This window comes from Artemia franciscana, chromosome 2 (assembly GCF_032884065.1).
Source record: "Artemia franciscana chromosome 2, ASM3288406v1, whole genome shotgun sequence".
Classification (NCBI taxonomy): domain Eukaryota; kingdom Metazoa; phylum Arthropoda; class Branchiopoda; order Anostraca; family Artemiidae; genus Artemia; species Artemia franciscana.
This window is the reverse complement of record NC_088864.1, coordinates 11260332-11279320: the sequence shown is the minus strand read 5'-3', so window position 1 is coordinate 11279320 and position 18989 is coordinate 11260332. Positions and strand designations below refer to the sequence as shown.

The following is an 18989-nucleotide window of genomic DNA, read 5'->3' as shown; positions in this document are numbered from 1 at the left end:
CAGTTTTTGGCTTGCAGTCCGAAATCAAAGATATCGACGAAATCGTACAATATCAGGCTGGAAGATACATAAGCAGTAATGAAGCTGTTTGGCGAATTCTTTCAGTTTCGATACATGAACGTAGTCCAGCTGTTGTTCACTTAGCGGTACATTTACAGAATGGTCAACGTGTTTATTTCTCGGAAACCAACGTGCAACAAAGAGCTCTGAATCCACCGGATACAAAGTTAACTGCTTTCTTTTCGCTATGCAAAAATGATTCTTTTGCAAAAAAAACTGCTGTATACTGAAGTGCCTTCGTATTATACGTGGAATACTAAAAATAAAGTATTTGAACGTCGAAAACAGGGTAAGTCAGTCGACGGCCAACCTACCATCTTCAAAGATACCACGATAGGAAGACTCTACACCATTCACCCCAATCAACATGAATGCTTCTTTCTACGCCTGCTTTTGGTGAATGTACTCTAAACCATTCACCCCAATCAACATGAATGCTTCTTTCTACGCCTGCTTTTGGTGAATGTACCTGGTCCGACGTCCTTTGAGTATTTGAGAACTGTAAACGGTACTATACATGACCCTTACCGTAGTGCATGCCAAGCTCTGAATTTATTGGAGAATGACCAACACTGGGATAACTGCATCAATGAGGCGTGCGAAATGTCAACTCCAAGTCAAATTCGTGCATTGTTTTGCATCATACTAACAACTTGCTCTCCATCAGCTTCAACAGAGTTATGGGAAAAATATAAATCAAAAATGTCCGAAGATATACTCCATCGAAAACGGTTAGAGACGTCAGATATGACTTTTGATTTTACATCAGAAATTTATAACTACACTTTAGTTATTATAGAAGATTTGTGCGTATGTATGGCAAACAAACCTCTTCAGGATTTGGGAATGCCTTCACCTAATCGCACTGCTGCTGTTTCGACATGTGTAGAATTGGATCGTGAACAAAGTTACAGTACGAGTGATCTATTGTCGTATGTAAAAAATAACTTTTCCAAGTTAATGTCGTAACAAAAAGACATTTATGATACGATAATGCATTGTGTCGATAACAACGTTGAAGAAATTTTCTTTTCGGATGTGCCAGGAGGTACTGGTAAAACGTTTGTGATAAAACTGATTCTGGCATCAATTCGATCAAAAAATGATATAGGGTTGGCAATTGCGTCGTCCGGAATAGCCGCAACGTTGCTGCCTGGTGGAAGAACTGCTCATTCCGCTTTGAAATTGCCTCTGAATTTACATTCTACAGAAACTCGCACGTGCAATATTTCCAAATCATCTGGGATGTGTAAAGTATTGCAGCAATGCAAACTTATTATTTGGGACGAGTGCACAATGGCACACAAAAAATCGCTCGAGGCTCTGGATCAATGTTTGAAAGATTTGCGAGGGAATTCGAAACCCTTTGGCAGCACATTAATGTTGCTTGCGGGAGATTTCAGGCAAACATTACCTATAATACCTAGATCAATCCCTGCAGATGAAATGAATGCTTGCCAGAAAAATTCTAATTTATGGGCACACGTAAAAACATTAAAATTACCTACAAATATGCGTGTCCGATTGCAAAACGATGACTCTGGTCAAACATTTTCAGATCAATTGCTGGCAATTGGAAACGGAAAGCTCCCAGTAGACTCAATTTCAGGACGTATACAACTACCTGCTGAATTCTGTAATTTAGTGACATCCAAAAATGAATTGATTGAAAAAGTATTTCCGAATATTCTAAACAATTATAAAAATAATAAATGGCTAAGTGAAAGAGCGATTCTTGCACCCAAAAATATAGACGTCCACGAAATCAACAATATTGTTTTGACCAAAATTCGAGACCAGGCAGTCCTTTACAAGTCAGTCGACACAGTTTTGGAACCAAATGAGGCGGTTAATTATACATCTGAATTTTTAAATTCCGTGGATCTTTCCGGGTTTCCACCACACGTGCTACAACTAAAAATAGGCGTACCAATAATACTGTTAAGAAATATCAACCCACCAAAGCTTTGCAATGGCACGCGACTTGCCGTTAAAAAAAAACATTGAAAACGTAATAGAGGCCACAATCTTGACAGGGCCTTTTGAGGGTGAGGCTGTTCTTATTCCTCGCATTCCCATGATTCCAACGGATCTGCCTTTTCAATTTAAAAGATTGCAGTTCCCAATTCGATTAGCATTTGCAATCACCATCAACAAAGCTCAAGGTCCATCATTAGAAAAATGTGGTATTTATCTTAATACTGATTGTTTTTCCCATTGACAATTGTATGTTGCATATTCGAGGGTCGGTAAACCTGACAATCTATTTATATGAAGCAACAATTGGACAGCGAAGAATGTTGTATATTCGCAAGTTTTACGCAGTTAATTTGTATTGTATCTATCTATCTATATAAAAACGAGTTGTGTGTATGCATGTTTGTTTGTTTGTAAAAAGAGCGTTTGTATATGACGTCGTTATTAGTACATAAGGTTTGTATATGCACAGACAATGGGAAAGCCAAGAATGTAGTATATTCGCAAGTTTTACGTAGTTCAAAACATATATAAATCTATCTATATTCATAGGTGGTACACAGGGACACAACTACGATGGCGCGTAACTAATATGGCGCGTAACGACTTACGCGCGCGGGGGGGCTTGAGGGGGGGGCCAAGCGCCCCCACCAACTAGGTGTTGGGGTGGCGCGAAGCGCCACCCCAAAAGCTAGTCTATAATATTATGAAATATGATATTGATGGCTAGTATATGACTTGCCACTGGATTGGTTTGCAATGGTAATTAAAAAAAAAACTATTGATAATTCTAACTGCAGGCTGTGAGGACATTAGTTAGTGTTCTGCAAATTTTACATATAATTCAGTTAAAAAACTGGTTTTATATTTAATCATTACAAGAGGCATTTCGACATAGTTATGTAAAATTCAGTAATTTTGGGGGGTTTTAATATAAAATATGATTCGTCAACAGAAACTAGAATAATACCTGAAAATTTTATATAAAGTTATGTTATTTAACTACAAACTGCAAAAATATTTATGGAGTTTGAGTAGTTATTTTAATTATTTAATTCAAACCAGAAAATACCTGAAATTTTTAAATTAGTTTGATTTTCCTTTTGAAATTTAAGTTTAAAATGAATTGTGCTAAAATCATCATAATCTTTTGTTTAGTATTTATTAGATATTCTGAAATGAGACTTAATACAATCAGAGTAACTGGTAAAACAACTCCAGGTATAGATAAACTAGAGATTGAAAATCATATGAGGCAACCCAATCACGATGGACACGATAACATTGACTCAAATGAAAAAAAAGATGAGGGCATAGAGGATGAAAATGTGATGAGGCAGGCCAATAATGCAGGTACAACAACTGCAGGTACAAATCACCCTCAATTTGTGGCAAGCGTGATAAAACAGACAGACCAAAAACAAGACGAAAACAATGACTCTTATAAAAAAGATGAAGATATAGAGGATACAAATCAGATTAAGCAGTCAGATCATGATGGAGACGAAACCAAAGACTCAAATGGAAAAGATGAAGGTGTAGAAGATGAAAATCACATGAGAAAGTTAGACCATGAGAGAGACAAAAATGATAACACAACTAAAAAAGTAGAGGATATAAAGTATGAAAAAATAATGAATCATTTATTTTTTATTAATCTGTATATCGGATTCATTGTGTTCATTCTAGGCAGTCAGATGTCATTCAGTCGGATGTCAGTCTGTAAGTATTTAAAAACCTGTCTTATGCTTGGACTGTATTTTTGGTTTTGCTACCATTTGAAAGAACCAATTGAAAAAGTTTATCTTTTACTGTTCAACTCAAGCTAAGAAAAAGCTGCAGGCTATTTCCTTGTGACGTCGTTGGTCATTTACATTCATATTATTTACTAGCTGACCTCTGCCACGGGTTACTGGGGCGCTGCGCAGGTTGCGGTGTGATCCGGGTTACACCAGTAGCTAGCAACCTAGTCAGAGACAATCACGTCCCCAAGTAAAAATAGAAGGAGGTTGGCTCATTCTAAATCAAATCGCTGTATTTAGAAACCTTTTGTAATTAATGAAAATGATTTATAAAATAAAATGATTTTTTATAGTAAAATTATAGTAAATGAATGATGCAAATCATGGCTGCAGCTTTTGCTGCAAAATTAGTGAGAGACAAAACAAAGCTGATAGTAATCAAATTAAATGAAGGATCTGCATATTTCAATATAAACATGGCCATCGCTGTCCGGGCTGTAATCCAGGTTGCAGCAATAGCTAGCAACCTAGTAAGAGACAATCACATCCAATACTAAAAAATATAATAGCCCAAAACTCCTACAAATAGAGTCAAATGTAGATATGAAGTACACAATCAGAGCCACCTTATCTGAGAACCATATATATGAAACTGACCGTCCCTTAGCTTGAATAACAAGGAAAATATATTGGCTTTAAAATCAAGAAAGGTGACTGCAACCTAGAAATTCTGCATAAATAGTCTATTTTCCCTTTTTCTTTGTCACCTCAGATAGCTTGGCAGCTTTAAACAGTAAAGATAGTTTCTCTTAAACAAGTTAGAAGTAAGAAAATTGATGGAAGTTAAAAACCTTATGTAATTAAAAACTACATTTTTCTATTACACTTTAGTGTCTTACGTTATCAACATCAGAAATTTGTTGTCACATTTATATGCTTTTCAAAAAAAAACAAAAAAAAAACTACATTTAAACTGAAGAAATGTTACCCAAACAGTCTTGCATATTGAAATAGCTGTATTTAGCCAAATTTCTCATATCATATAAAGATTATTCACCAGAATGTGCTGGCAAATCTAGCTCCTCTCTTTCAGACTCAGATTCTGATTCAGCTGACTGTGCCTGTTCCAAACCACGGGTTTTTTGAACATATTGTTTCATATTGTGATCTTGGACTTCTATAATTTGGGCAATACATTTGCACATCAGGGGGTTGGTAAAGTATAGTGGGTCTAAATGCAAAATGTGAAAAAAATCATGAAGCAAGAATTCTTTCCTAACTTCAAGCTGTCCAAATACTTTACTCCAACTCCCCCCCCCCCCCTTAATCTGCAAATATATAGGTCCAATGCATTCTGTCAACCATCACCAGGAGCATCGTTTGGAGGGGAGGCAAAGGGATAGTTGCCCTCTTGCCCCAGTAATTTGGAGAAAAGATTATTATATAGCCTATGACCCTCTATCCAGATATAGACCCCTCTTGCTTCCTTTGCTTGCCCAATCTTGTTGGTGAATAGTCTTTTGTTTGATCTGGCTTAGTTTTTTTGGATTGTTTTATTCAGTCTGTCTTTTGCTCTTTCAAAGACACTTCAGAAAATAAGAATTTTCTTCCTTTTTTAACACTGAAGACAGATGAGTGGAAGTCCATGACAAAATATATGCTTCTGTCATTTTGGTTTCTTTTCTGTCTACTAGCTGACATTACCCTCTTTTTATGGCTAGTAAATTTTGTCACATTTTTTGTTTGTCATTTGTCAATCCTGCTTGTAGCCCTTTCTGTCTTTAGCAGCTCACAACAACTAACATAATTTAATTTCAACTAATATTTCACCATTTCAAAATTATAATTACCAGTACTACAAAATGCTTTATTGTTTGGATAACAAGATATTCAAGTCAAACAGATGACCTTTTAATGCAGCTGACATAGTACAGCTATACACAAAACAAAATCAATAAATCATATCTAAACCTTTTTCTATCTACCACTTTGCATTTTTGTGCTTTGAAAATTGCAAGGCTTTATAAAATATGTAAGATACCAGTAAAACATGTAAAATACACAAATTGCATAAATTATGAAAGATACACAAAATAGCAATTTTACAGGGGATCATTAAATTATGGTAAAATACATAAAATACCTAATTTTACAAGTTAAAACACTACCTTGAGCCATCATGACACATAAAACTGCATAAACAAGAGCTAAGAGCTCATATGGCACTTGTGACAAGGTCAGAAGACAAATAGCCAAGAACTCATATGGTATGAGCTCTAGCCTTCTAACTCATGAGGTCCTTCTAAATATCAAAATTCTTTAAGATCCGATCACCCATTTGTAAGATACCATGATTTTCAAGTTTTCCAAGAATTCCGGTTTCCCACTCCAACTCCCATCAATGTTACCAGATCTCGTTGGGATTTAAAATAAGAGTTCTAAAGCCCAAGATCCTTCTAAATATCAAATTTCATTAAGATCCGATGACCCGTTTGTAAGTTACAAGTAGCACATTTTTTCTAATTTTTCCGAATTTCCAAGATTTTAGATTCTGCCCCCCCCCCCCGAACTTCCCCTTCACCAGATCCAGTCGGAATTTAAAATAAGAGCTCTGAGACATGATATCCTTCCAAACATCAAATTTTATTAAGATCTGATATCTCCCTCCTAAGTTAAAAATACCTCATTTTTATAATTTTCAGAATTAACACCCCCCCCCCCTCCCAAGTCCCCCAAAGAGAGCGGATTCGATCCAATTATGTCAATCACGTATCTAGGACTTATAGTTATTTTTCCCATAAAGTTTCATTCCGATCCCTCCACTCTAAGCATTTTCCAAGATTTTAGGTCCCCCCCCCCCTCCAACTCCCACCAATGTTACCAGATCCGATGAGGATTTAAAATAAGAAATCTGAGTTTCAAGGTCCTTCTAAATATGAATTTCATTAAGATACAATTACTCTTTTGTAAGTTGAAAATAGCTCATTTTTTTCTATTTTGTAGAATTCCCCCCCCCCCCAACTTCCCCTTCACCAGTTCCAGTCGGGATTTAAAATAAGAGCTCTGAGACATAATATCCTTCCAAACATCAAATTTCATTAAGATCTGATCACTCCTTTGTAAGTTAAAAATACCTCATTTTTCTAATTTTTCAGAATTAACACCCCCCTCCCAACTCCCCCAAAGAGAGCGAATCCTATCCGGTTATGTCAATCGCATATCTAGGACTTATAATTATTTTTCCAATCAGGTTTCATTCCAATCCCTCCATTCTAAGCATTTTCCAATATTTTAGGTCCCCCAAACTCTCACCAATGTCACCAGATCTGGTCAGGATTTAAAATAAGAGCTCCGAGACACGATATCCTTCCAGACACCAAATTTCATTAAGATCCGATCACTCCTTTGTGATTTAAAAATACCTCTTTTTTTCATTTTTCAGAATTAGCCCTCTTCCCCCAACTCCCTCAAAGAGAGCGGATCCATTCTGGTTATGTCAATAATGTATCTAGGACTTATGATTAATTTTACCACCAAGTTTCGTCCTGATCCCTCCACTCTAAGCATTTCCAAGATTTTAGGTTCCCTCCCAAAAACTCTCCCAATGTCACCAAATCTGGTCAGAATTTAAAATAAAAGCTTTGAGACACGATATCCTTCCAAATATCAAATTTCATTAAGATACAATCATTCCTTTGTAAGTTAAAAATACATCACTTTTTTCATTTTTCAGAATTAACCCTCCTCCCCCCAACTCCCTCAAAGAGAGCGGATCCGCTCCGGTTATGTCAATCACGTATCTAGGACTTATGATTAATTTTGCCACCAAGTTTCATCCTGATCCCTCCCCTCTAAGCATTTCCAAGATTTTAGGTTCCCTCCCAAAAACTCCCCCAATGTCACCAGATCTGGTCAGAATTTAAAATAAGAGCTTTGAGACACAATATCTTTCCAAATATAAAATTTCATTACAATACAATCATCCTTTGTAAGTTAAAAATACCTCATTTTTTCTAATTTTTCAAAATCAACCCTCCCCCCCCAACTCCCCCAAACAGAGTAGATCCGTTTCGGTTATGTCAATCACGTATCTAGGACTTCTGCTTATTTTTCCCACCAAGTTTTAACTCCCCCAATGTCACCAGATCTGGTCGGGATTTAAAATAAGAGCTCTAAGACACAATATCCTTCCAAACATCAAATTTCACTAAGATCCCATCACTATTTGTAAGTTAAAAATACTTCATTTTTACAATTTTTTTCCTAATTAATCTTACCCCCCCCCCACACCACAGATGGTAAAATCGGGAAAACGACAATTTCTAATTCAATCTGGTCCAGTCCCTGATATGCCTGCCAAATTTCATCATCCTAGCTTACCTGAAAGCGCCTAAAGTAGCAAAACCAGGACAGACAGACAGACTGACAGAATTTGCAATTTCTATGTGTCACTTGGTTAATACCAAGTGCCATAAAAATAGGATAGAATTTGTTGGATCATGCTAAAATGGTCATTTTTGTCTGAAAACATGGCAGGCGGAACCATAGGTAGGTAAGCAAGGTAAAAGTTGAACTGGATATGGGCTAAAATATTGTTTGGCCTGTTATTCAAAGGCTATGGCTTACTTTTTGTTTCTGGCACCACTAGCAAATAGTACTACCATTTAATTTCCCCAGTGCCATAATTTCTAAATATAATGGTCAGTACTGTGGTTATTGTACTCCCCCCCCCCTAAATGCTGTCAGATATAATCTTCAATAATGCATTTACTCTTTATTTTTCATTGCTTAAATAATTGTGTTAAATATGAAAATGGGAGGTAACATGAAACTTTTGACATTCAATTAAGTAAGAATTTTATTATAATAGTAATTTTTTTAAGGTAAGACCAGGGGCAAATCTAAAGGAAACCCTAAAACTTACTTACTTATCTCATTCCTGATGCCAAATTGGTATACTTTACAAACACCCCTTCCCTTCATGAGTTTACATGCAGTCAACTTTTTATAGTTCTATTACAATTTAGAATAGTACCATTTTTATAAAACTGGAACATGCCAATTGGCCAATTTATAATAACAATTTTCCATTGCATAACAAGATGGAATATATAGTGGTCTATATATCTATATGTGTCTTTAGAAATGACATGGTTAAGAACAGTGAGATACAAGTAGACAGCTAATCACTACTTTAACAATGAGATCACTGCAAAGCCCTAATTTTACCACCTAAAAATAGGATTATTTCACCATTACCATAGGCCTTAGTTACACCTAAGTCTAGAGGCACTTAGGGCATATATATGCCTCTGAACTCAAGTGTGATCCTGCCCACATGTCTTCTTATTTAAGCTGCAGAGTTGCTTGGAGACATAATTCCACCAGAGGACAGCCTTGAGAAGCTGAGTTTCAGGCATTCAGATGGCATGAACTAGGCTGCTCATTTTACAGTATTTTACCCTATATATGGTTAATGGGTGCAACATGAGCTCTCACAAACTTTTGTTTTTTATTTCCAGTTACTATGGAATGTTTCCCATGCAATGTAGGTAAATATTCTTGAATTCTAGTAATCTCTTCTCTAACTATTGGTTCAAATACAAGTTTTTTGAACCAAGTATAAATGCATGAGGGCACATTGCCATTGAACAGTCTCAGTTTGAGATGTAAGGAGTATTTCTGATACTTCCAAGCCAGCAAGAACAACTGGAGGGAAGCCTCTGTATCCCCAGGAAATCTCCCTGTCTATATTTTGAAAATAATTTTTTTTTGGGGGGGAGGGACCATTTAAAAATGCCTTTTTTAGACTTGCTGTTAAGAAAAAAAAAAAACCAAATATATCCCTCTAGATTTTGAATATACATTTGGTTTGCCCCTCTCCTTAGGTTTTCTAAAATTCAAACCACTGTTCTGAACTTGGGAGGAGACAATACTCACTATGCTCTTTGGGTTTTGTTACCATTCAATCATCTTAATCACTATGCTCTTGTTTTGCCAACATTTAATATCCTGTTAAATTGTTTTGTTTTTATCCTTTATGCAATTCATGAACATTTAGAGTTTTGTGTGAATCAAGCAGGCTGATGACATGAGGAAAGTCAAGGTCTGCCATCCTTCTCTTTCCTAGCCTATGTAAATAACATAAATGCTGCAAGTCTAGAGCATATAGTCTGATATCAGTACAAATAGCAACAATGACAAGATGAAGCCCAGTTTGATTCTGGTCATTATGCTAAAGAATCTTGTTTTTCCTTCCCATGCCCAAACTCACCACTAAATGTTCTTGTAGAATGCTCCTGTGATTACTATAGTGTTGGAGGGTTTCAAGATGTGCTAGCTATAATTAAACTATTTTGTATATTATGAAGTAGGTCTAAGAATTGGTTTATACACATATTTGCTTCTCAATAATGTCTATCCTAGATTTTTGTCAATATTTTTGTCAGAGATTAGGTGCTTTCTAAATATTAGAATTATCATACTATCTAACTGTTTAAAGTAGTATCCACAATTTTATAGGGTTTTATTCTAATGTGCCCTTGATCTTAACCTTTACATTATCCTGTAGTTATGAATATGCCCTTAGAATATATCTGAATTACTAGCATAGGGTGCTTTTCATGGTAGTAACTGTTTTATAGAAAGAGTGCAAACTGGTGAATTGCATGCTAGCCTAGCATAGAACTATTTGGATTTTTTTTTTTTTTTCCTCCAGAAGAGCTCAGATAGCAGAGCAGTCCCTTATTGTTTCAATGTTTCTTTGCACAAGTTACTTAGAGTTAAACTAATAATTTAGGTTAATTAAATTTATCATAAATTAATCTTAACGGGTGCTGAAAGGAAATCTACGTGCATACCTTTGAAATAAGTTGTAGCTGATTTGAACTTTCATTTTTCAGCCTGTCAATAGTTTGAAAATTCTGCCTAATAATTTCAAGTTCAATGCTACGTCAGATTATGGCGTAGACATCAGAATCGTCGAGCGGCCAAATACTCGTAGCGTTTTTCGGCACCGGTTTAATCTGTTAAGCGGGTAAACGATAGCGGTGTAAAAACAATGCCGTTTTGCCAAGATTTTCAAAACTAATCGTCGTGGACATTAATAGTCAACTGTGTCCTGCAATGGCATAGTGGGTTTAATCTTGGCTTGATAATACGGCACCCAGAGAACGAACCATTTTGTACCAACACACTGCATAAGGTCCGACAAAGGGAGTTTAGTAGCAGGGCTGCCATCATTGGTGATTTATCAACAATTTTTTTTTGGTGATTTCTTGATTCTTTGATGATTTTACCTAGAATTTTGGTGATTTTGTCATAAGATTTGGTGATTTTACTATGTCTGCGTCTGAATACAGTGAGAAAAATTTCGATGGAAATTCTATTCTAAATACTTGATTGTCAATGTATAGCAAATTCATTGCCAGTGCTGGGTCGCTACTTAAATACATATACTTATTTATTTACTTAAGTACAGTTCCAAGCACTTAAATACAAACTTGGACATTTTTCAAAGACTACTTTAAGTCTATATTTAAATACATTTTCTCACGGACTTACCGGTACGGATGCGCTAAGCATATTTTTGTCTTGAATTTCTCTAAAGTTGTCTAGAAGTTAAAAGAAATGTCAAAATTTTGGGCTTATTATAAATAAAGAGCGAGATTCTTATGTAGAATTGCGAAGAAGTCACTGGCCGGCAGAATGTTTGAAAATCTAGTCCGAATACGAAATGCCTCATACAATTTTAAAACTAGAAATTGTCGTTGTCATTCTTAAAATTGGAATTGGCTAAGACATTTTTTGTAGCTTGTCCAACCTCGCTCACTTCAAGCATTTGTTAAATACAATGAGGAAGCAGAAAAACAGTCTTATCCTAATGGATGATGAAATAAATGGAGAAAGCTTGAAAGAGGGGGCACTGCAAATTTATGTTCTCTTCCAAGCATAAGTAGCTCGAAAAGCTGCCAAATTATGAAAAAGCAAAAACCCTATGTTGAAAGTTTTTTGAAAAGAGATTGGTGAAACTTAGTAAAAGCCAAGTTGATGATTCGATAGTCAATTATGCTGTTGAGTATACTTGTCCTTTAAGCATAGTTGAAAAACTACCTTCAGAAAACAAGTTCAAGGAATGGCCTTATATGCAACCATAATGACACGAAAAGCGTTATATTCTCTTTTTTGGATTCAACATCTTTATTAACTATAATTCATGCCGGCTTGACGATCGATTACAAACAAAACACAAATATGTTTGAAAAACACGACCAGTACACAATTACTAAATTATACAACTAACCAAATCATCAATGAAATAAACTCAAATAAAATACAATTCAAAAAAGAGATATTAATAATAATTACAGAAAAATAAATTAAAAAAAATAATGACCGAAAAATGACAATAAAAACTTAAATTTTCCTCTTTTGTAATCAAGTCCCACATTCACCACCTGTCCACAAAGAGATGTTTCTTTAATCAGATTTTAAATTGTGATACACTTTCTACTTCCCGAATTCAGTTTGGAAAGGTATTCTAGACCATGTTACGCTTGTGTTTAACCACAAACAAACTATACTTCTTGGCTGACTTTCCAGGTCTTCAGTATTTCTCGTAGCATATCCGTGATAAAATAAATTAAAAGGAAAAAAATGTATTAAAACATCGCAAAACCCTTCAAACTCTGAAAAACAAAAATACTAATCGGTAAATATCTAATTTGACAAACATTCAAAATCATAAGTTTCCTTAAAATTGACTCTGTACTTTAAACTTTTGTATCATACTTAACTATTAACCTCACTGCTTTATTTTGCTAAATCTCCACTCGTTTAAAATTGCACGTAAAATTACTAGCCCAAATCATACATTTCTAGTTTATAAACGGCTCAATCAAAGAGTAATATAAAAGAACTAAAATATGACAAGGTAAAAAATGTTGAAAAAATCTGAAAATCCCAAGGCCATGCGCTACTTTATACGCAACCACATCACCATGTCTTTTCCAGCTTAGTTTCTGATCGAGAAAGAATTTTAGGTACTGCACTTCCTCAGCCTGATTTAATAAAGAACCATTTATTGCTATGTCAATGAGAATAATTGGGGATACACTAGTCCGATTAAACAGAATATAATTACTCTTTGCCGCGTTAATGCTAAGTAGGCTAGTGCCTAAAAACTCACTGAACCCTTACAAAGCTCTGCTTGCTTTCTAGACCAATTCTTAAAGAATCTTCGCTTCCAAAGTAAGTGCTTTATCGTCGGTGAAAGATTTCATAGACGCACCAGGAATATAGAACCGCATATTGTCGACATAAACTAAATATAACTGGTGTCCTAAGACGGAGCCCTCAGGAACTCCACATAAAATACGAAAAAACCCTAGAAAAGTTCTCTCCTAGATTTGCCCTCACTGACCTATCGTTTGAATACGAACTAAACCAACCCAAAATTATACCTTTTACGCACTAATCTCTTAATCTATCCAATAAAATACCAAAATAAACGGCATCTGATGGTTTTTTGATATCTATATAAATACTAATACAATACTCAGCCTTTTGTAAAGCTACACTAACATTTTCTAAGAGACACTGTTCAGCATGCGAAGTCGAATTGCCCTGTCGGAGGCAAATTGGTCATCATACAATGCATGCAGCCTCGTGAGGTGATCAATAAGCCTTCCTTTGATGACTTTTGAAAACACCGGAAAAATAAAAATAGGCCTCCAGTTTGACATATCCATTTTAGAGGCCCCTTCGTAGAGAGGGAGAATCTTTGCTGTTTTCCATAATTTAGGGAGAATTCCCTTCTCCATTGATTAATTTATTAGACGCATTAGCCCAGGAAAAATGTACATCAGAATTGATCGAAACCATCTATCCCAGCACCGTTGGATCCCATCGAACTGATGATCTTTGTCAATTCCGCTGAATCATAGGGACGAAGTTTCATTTCCATTTCCACGCCCTGCTCACCAGCAAACGACTGGCCGTTCACAAGAGCTTAGGAATTTTTTACTTTCCGCTTGTCTCTTCGTTACACTACTAGAAACATAATCAAAAAACTTGTCACACAACTCTTGTCTATGCTCTACAACCACTCTTTCGATTTCAATTCGAGGGCCTTAAATTCTCCGAGTCCCACTAACCAGTTCATTGATGACTTTCCATTTTTTTTTCGGATCTGATTTATTTTCCTCAAAAAGTTCCGAGTAACACTATTTCTTTTTTTCCCTTTTCAGTGGGTACGTCATTTACTGAATCTGCTTAAAATAAGCATTATCTTCCTCCTTTGAAGCTCGCAGATAATCTTGAAACGCATTTTCCCACTATTCAAATAATTTAACTAGCTCTTCATCAACCCGTGGTTTTCTCAGCATATTTGGTCTCTATCTTGGGGTCTTCAGCAGACAAGTTTTATCATATGCAGTAGTTACAACAAAATCATTTGTTGTTAGGGAATACGACAAACCATGGATCTCTCCAGCTGTTAAATCACTAATAAAAGAGAGGTCTCGCCTCTGCTCCTGTGGTGATATTATCAACGGCAAGAAATTACGAAATCAAATAGTCTCTTTGGTAAAGAAAACTGAAGCTCGCTATGGTCGTGAAACCATGCCCTAACAATTACTTACTTCAGACACCAAAAAATGGCACAGCGCTGTGAAAAAAGTGGCCGGCCAAGATTTTTACAGCAGTGTAAAGATCAGCAATGATGATGGGTCCTTACTCAGTGCAGAAGAAGTGAGCGAATTCTTCACCAAGATCTGCACTACCTATCCACCTATTACGCCTGATGAAAAGTCCACCATGCTTGAAAAATGTGAGCCTGAGAACAATATAATAGTCAGTGAGTTCGACGTTTACACAGAATTAAGGAAGATCAAACCAAATACATCTTCATACCCTGGTGAATTACGTGTCAAATTGCTACGTGAATATGCAGCCTTTAGAGCATTACCACTGTCCAGCATCATAAACGAGTATTTTGTTTCCGGCTATTTCCCGTCACAGTGGAAACGGGCCTATATTAGGACTATTCCAAAAAGCGTGCCCCTAGTGTATGCGACGATCAATGCCCGATCTCACTTATACCTTGTTTGGCGAAAGTAACTGAGGCCTTCATATTCAAGTTTCTTCTGAAACAATTTCATGGGCGTATTGATAAATTTCAGTACGGTGGGCTCCCAAAGTGTAGTACTACCATCTACCTAGTACGAATTTTTGACTGTGTCCTCCAATGGCTCGAAAAAGGTAGCTGTTTCGTCAACATTTGCGCAGGGTATTTCAGAAAAGCGTTTGACCTAATCTACCACTAGACTGCAGACATGAATCTCCAGGAAACGGGTGCCAAACGACGCACCCTTGGGCTTGTACTTGACTTCTTAACTGGCCTAAAACAAAAGTCTTTGCATTCCACGAAAACGATTCGGATTCATCATGGTCAGATTCTTCTTGCGGGGCCCCACAAAGTAGGAAATTAGCTGGAATAATTTTCCTGGCTGTAATTAATTCCCTGCTTAATCATCACGACGACTGTTGCAAGTTTGTAGATGATCTGTCCGTTGTGCTCGCTTACCTGGTCGAAAACACTATCATGACAAAGCAGTTTTCAGACCAGTTATTTAATCAGCTAAAGACCGAATGCTCAAACCATGATCTTACTATCAATGTAGCCAAGTCGAAGATAATTCGTTTCAACCCTTTAAAGCGGAATCTAGATATGCCTCTAGTCCCTTTCACAATTGTGAACGAAATAAAAATCTTAGGAGTAACTTTCACTAGTCACTGTAGTTTCAGTGCCCATATTAATTTAACCGTCCACAAGGCTAATGCAAGCCTTCAGACACTTACCAAAATGAGGCATTTCGGGTGTTATACTGAAAGTCTTCTCCATGCCTACATGTGTTATGTTCACCTGTTGCTCGAGTACGCGTGCCTGGTGCGGGGTCAATCTGCTATCCGCAAAGCGTACCTATTATGTGACATAGAGTCCGTCCAGAAAAGAGCAACAAAGATTATACTCCGAAACTACGACACACCCTATGATCAAGCCCTCGCTAAATTAAATTTATATCAACTTAAAGTCCGGCTTTAACACCTTATTCAGCAATTTGGAAAATCTGTCCTAGCCAATAAGAGCCACCGATCACTACTAGCCGAACCAGCCCCTCCCAATAACTGAACTTGGTTACAAAATAAACTTCTACCCCCTAAAGTACGAACTAATCGTTACGCCAACTCATTTGTGCCTTTCTTCACATCAATTTTCAATGCTGAGTTGTAGTGTGTGATTTTGTTTAAATGTATGATTTTGTAAAAAAAAACAGAATGAATTTAGCTATGCTACGATGGTTTTTAACCATGCTGATCTCTCTCTCTCTCTCTCTCTCTCTCTCTCTCTCTCTCTCTCTCTCTCTCTCTCTCTCTCTCTCTCTCTCTCTCTCTCTCTCTCTCTCTCTCTCTATCCCTCTCTCTCTCTCTCTCTCTCTCTCTCTCTCTCTCTCTCTCTCTCTCTCTCCCCTTTTCTCTCTCTCTCTCTCTCTCTCTCTCTGTCTCTGTCTCTCTCTCGCTCTATCTCCCTCTCTCTATCCCTCTCCCTCTCTCTATCCCTCTCCCTCTCTCCCCCCTCTCTCTCTCTCTCTCTCTCTCTCTCTCTCTCTCTCTCTCTCTCTCTTTCTCTCTTATGATGCTACTAAATTCTGCAAAAGCTTCACAATGGTCTTCCTGGTTCAAGACAGATTCAAAAGCTATTGCACTCATTTCTTCTTTAAACAACCGAACGTTTTAAAGCTTTATTTCTCGAACAATTTTATTTAATTTTTCCGGCGTGACACTTGTAAATCTAAGCCAAATACCAATAGGAAATTATCAGTTGCTACATTCACTGAAATATTAAAAAGTGTCTTTGGGGTATACTTTGAAGAGACAAACACATTGTCAATCAGGGAAGCAGAGTGATCCGTCATCCTAGCAGACATTATTACTGCGGGAAAAAAGATTATTAGAGACCATGAAATTTAAAATGTTTAACTTATAACCACCTATAGATAAAAGATCAAAAGTAAAATCATCCATGCTTAAAATCTCTTCTGTGAAATTTCCATATAAAGCACTTGGAGGCTTATAAGCTACTGATAGGATAATTTTCCTCGTGCCAAGCCTCATAAAATCTCAATTTCGATAGAAAATATTTCCAACTTATCTTCTTTCCAGACATAAAGATCCTCCCTTGGCTTTCATTTAGGTAAATCACTTACTATCAAACCGAGCCCGCCGCAGTTCATTGAAGCTCTACTCCTTATGGTAAGCCGGCAGCTTGGAAAACTAAAAGACAAGAGAGGACTATCCTGACTCAAAAAATTTTCACAAAAGGCCATAACATGGAGCTTCTGACAATTCGAAAGAAAATCAAATATCTCATCATGCAAAGAAGTAAGGTTGTAGACTAACAAGTATTGAAACCAGCATTTTGCATAATTCAAAGATACAAGGAATCACGATATTTACTAAACTGCAAAGGTTTATAGATCACTGTAGACTCTTCATTCACCAAATCCAAAAGTAAATGACTATCAATATCAAACGGGCAACTTTACAACCGCATCAACCTCACTGTCTATCAATTGGTACATAACGCATATATGAACAATAAACCAAAACAACAAAATAAGCACGAGCAACTGAAAGCAATCCACTAGTGACCAAACCCTGCAACCAATGACATCTGTTGGGAGCTTTACGAGAATTACTCCACGATCAAACCAGACATTTTGCACTTCAAAAGGTAAGACATATTCAGAATTTCATGACGGTGTTTGGTTAGGGCCTCAGACACGAAAATACCCGACTTAGCAAGTTTAATTTTGCTTTTGAAAACTTTCCTTGCTTTTTTGCTGTTTCTCAATTTCACAATCACCGGTGTAATATCTCTTTTGTCTTGTGTAACGTAATTATTTAAACGTAGCAGTAAATACTCTGAATGTCATTTTGTGATAAACCAGTGATTCCCATTTTTTGTTTTATGATATTCGTTGTTGCTGCTTTCAAATCTTCACCAGTTAAATGCCTCACACCGTTGAAAACTAGGCTATCTAGGAGCTTTTCTTGTTCAAATCGTCTATTTTACTGTCCATCTGCGTGATGCAATTTCTTAATCCTTGAATTTCTACTATCAAACTTTTACATGACTTTAATATGCTCTGGAACTATAGTGTGAACTCTAGGGACACTGAGGCATAAATTTCATTAATTATCGTTTCAGAAATTTGCTTTAAGGATTTTCGACTTTTCTGTTGTTTATCCCCGCAATTTTCAAAAATTTTCTCAGTAATTTTTCCGAACATTGAATTTTGCGTTCCTGCAATCTTATCCTCACCAGCAACAAATTTCACAAACAAATGACCTGACGAGCTCGCTGGCTTACTAATTTTGAGGGGGGCGTAAACCATGCTTTGTTTGAAGATTTTCGGAGAGCTTTCAGCTTCTTCAAATACAAACTTTACTTGTTTTCTCGTTTTTTGCGACGCTTCCTTTATATTAGCTTCATAAAGTGTCAAACTTATTTTAATGAGTATTATTTCCTTGCGATTTCCGTAGCAGAAAACAAAAGATAGCCTTTGCTGTCCTTGACGATCTGTAGTACTCTGACCGGCCATTGCGGGAATCCGTGGAAATGAGCTAGGGCTAAATCAAACTGTTTAAAGGACATCCTGAAGATAAAAACGAGAAAAATCAAAAAATTACTTATCATGTAGTGAGCAGGCCCACGGATGGCATTGACAATCACCTTCGTGGCGGGTAGCCCAATGGACCATGGATATCTGCAAACGTTTATTCCATCGTGCTCTGGCATCCACAACAACAGTTATAATATTTTCCAATTATCCGAAGCAAATGAGATAAAAATATTCAAAAAATCATCCTTTGTGAAAACTGGGTATACAAAATAAACTGGTTATGATCTGAAAATAGACTGAATTCATGTGTTCAATGGAAGTATATAACAATAAAACGATCCTTGACTGTACTTTTTCGTGAAACTGACTATCTTTGCACCACTGCTGACAATTCAGTTTTTAGTGCTTTGGAAGATTTTGATAATGGGACTGACTGTCATAAATAAACAGTGGCGAAGTAATCTGTGAGTAATATTCTCGACAACAGCATAGATGATGTCGACAGTGAAAATGCTCATCTCTCAGA

General features: G+C 36.5%; 1 protein-coding gene across 2 annotated transcripts in view; it reads right to left on the bottom strand.

The window, feature by feature from the left end:
- The window catches only part of LOC136037235 (small ribosomal subunit protein mS31-like), an 81399-nt gene extending 70662 nt beyond the window's left edge, over nt 1–10737 (bottom strand). Inside the window, exon 1 of one of the 2 annotated variants that reach the window (XM_065719858.1) lies at nt 10640–10737. In XM_065719858.1, coding sequence (XP_065575930.1) covers nt 10640–10674 — 35 coding nt within the window. In that variant the 5' untranslated portion in view covers nt 10675–10737. The remainder of the gene's footprint in view (nt 1–10639) is intronic. The other variant, XM_065719849.1, reaches the window with a different exon arrangement.
- Nucleotides 10738–18989: the final 8252 nt, after the last annotated feature.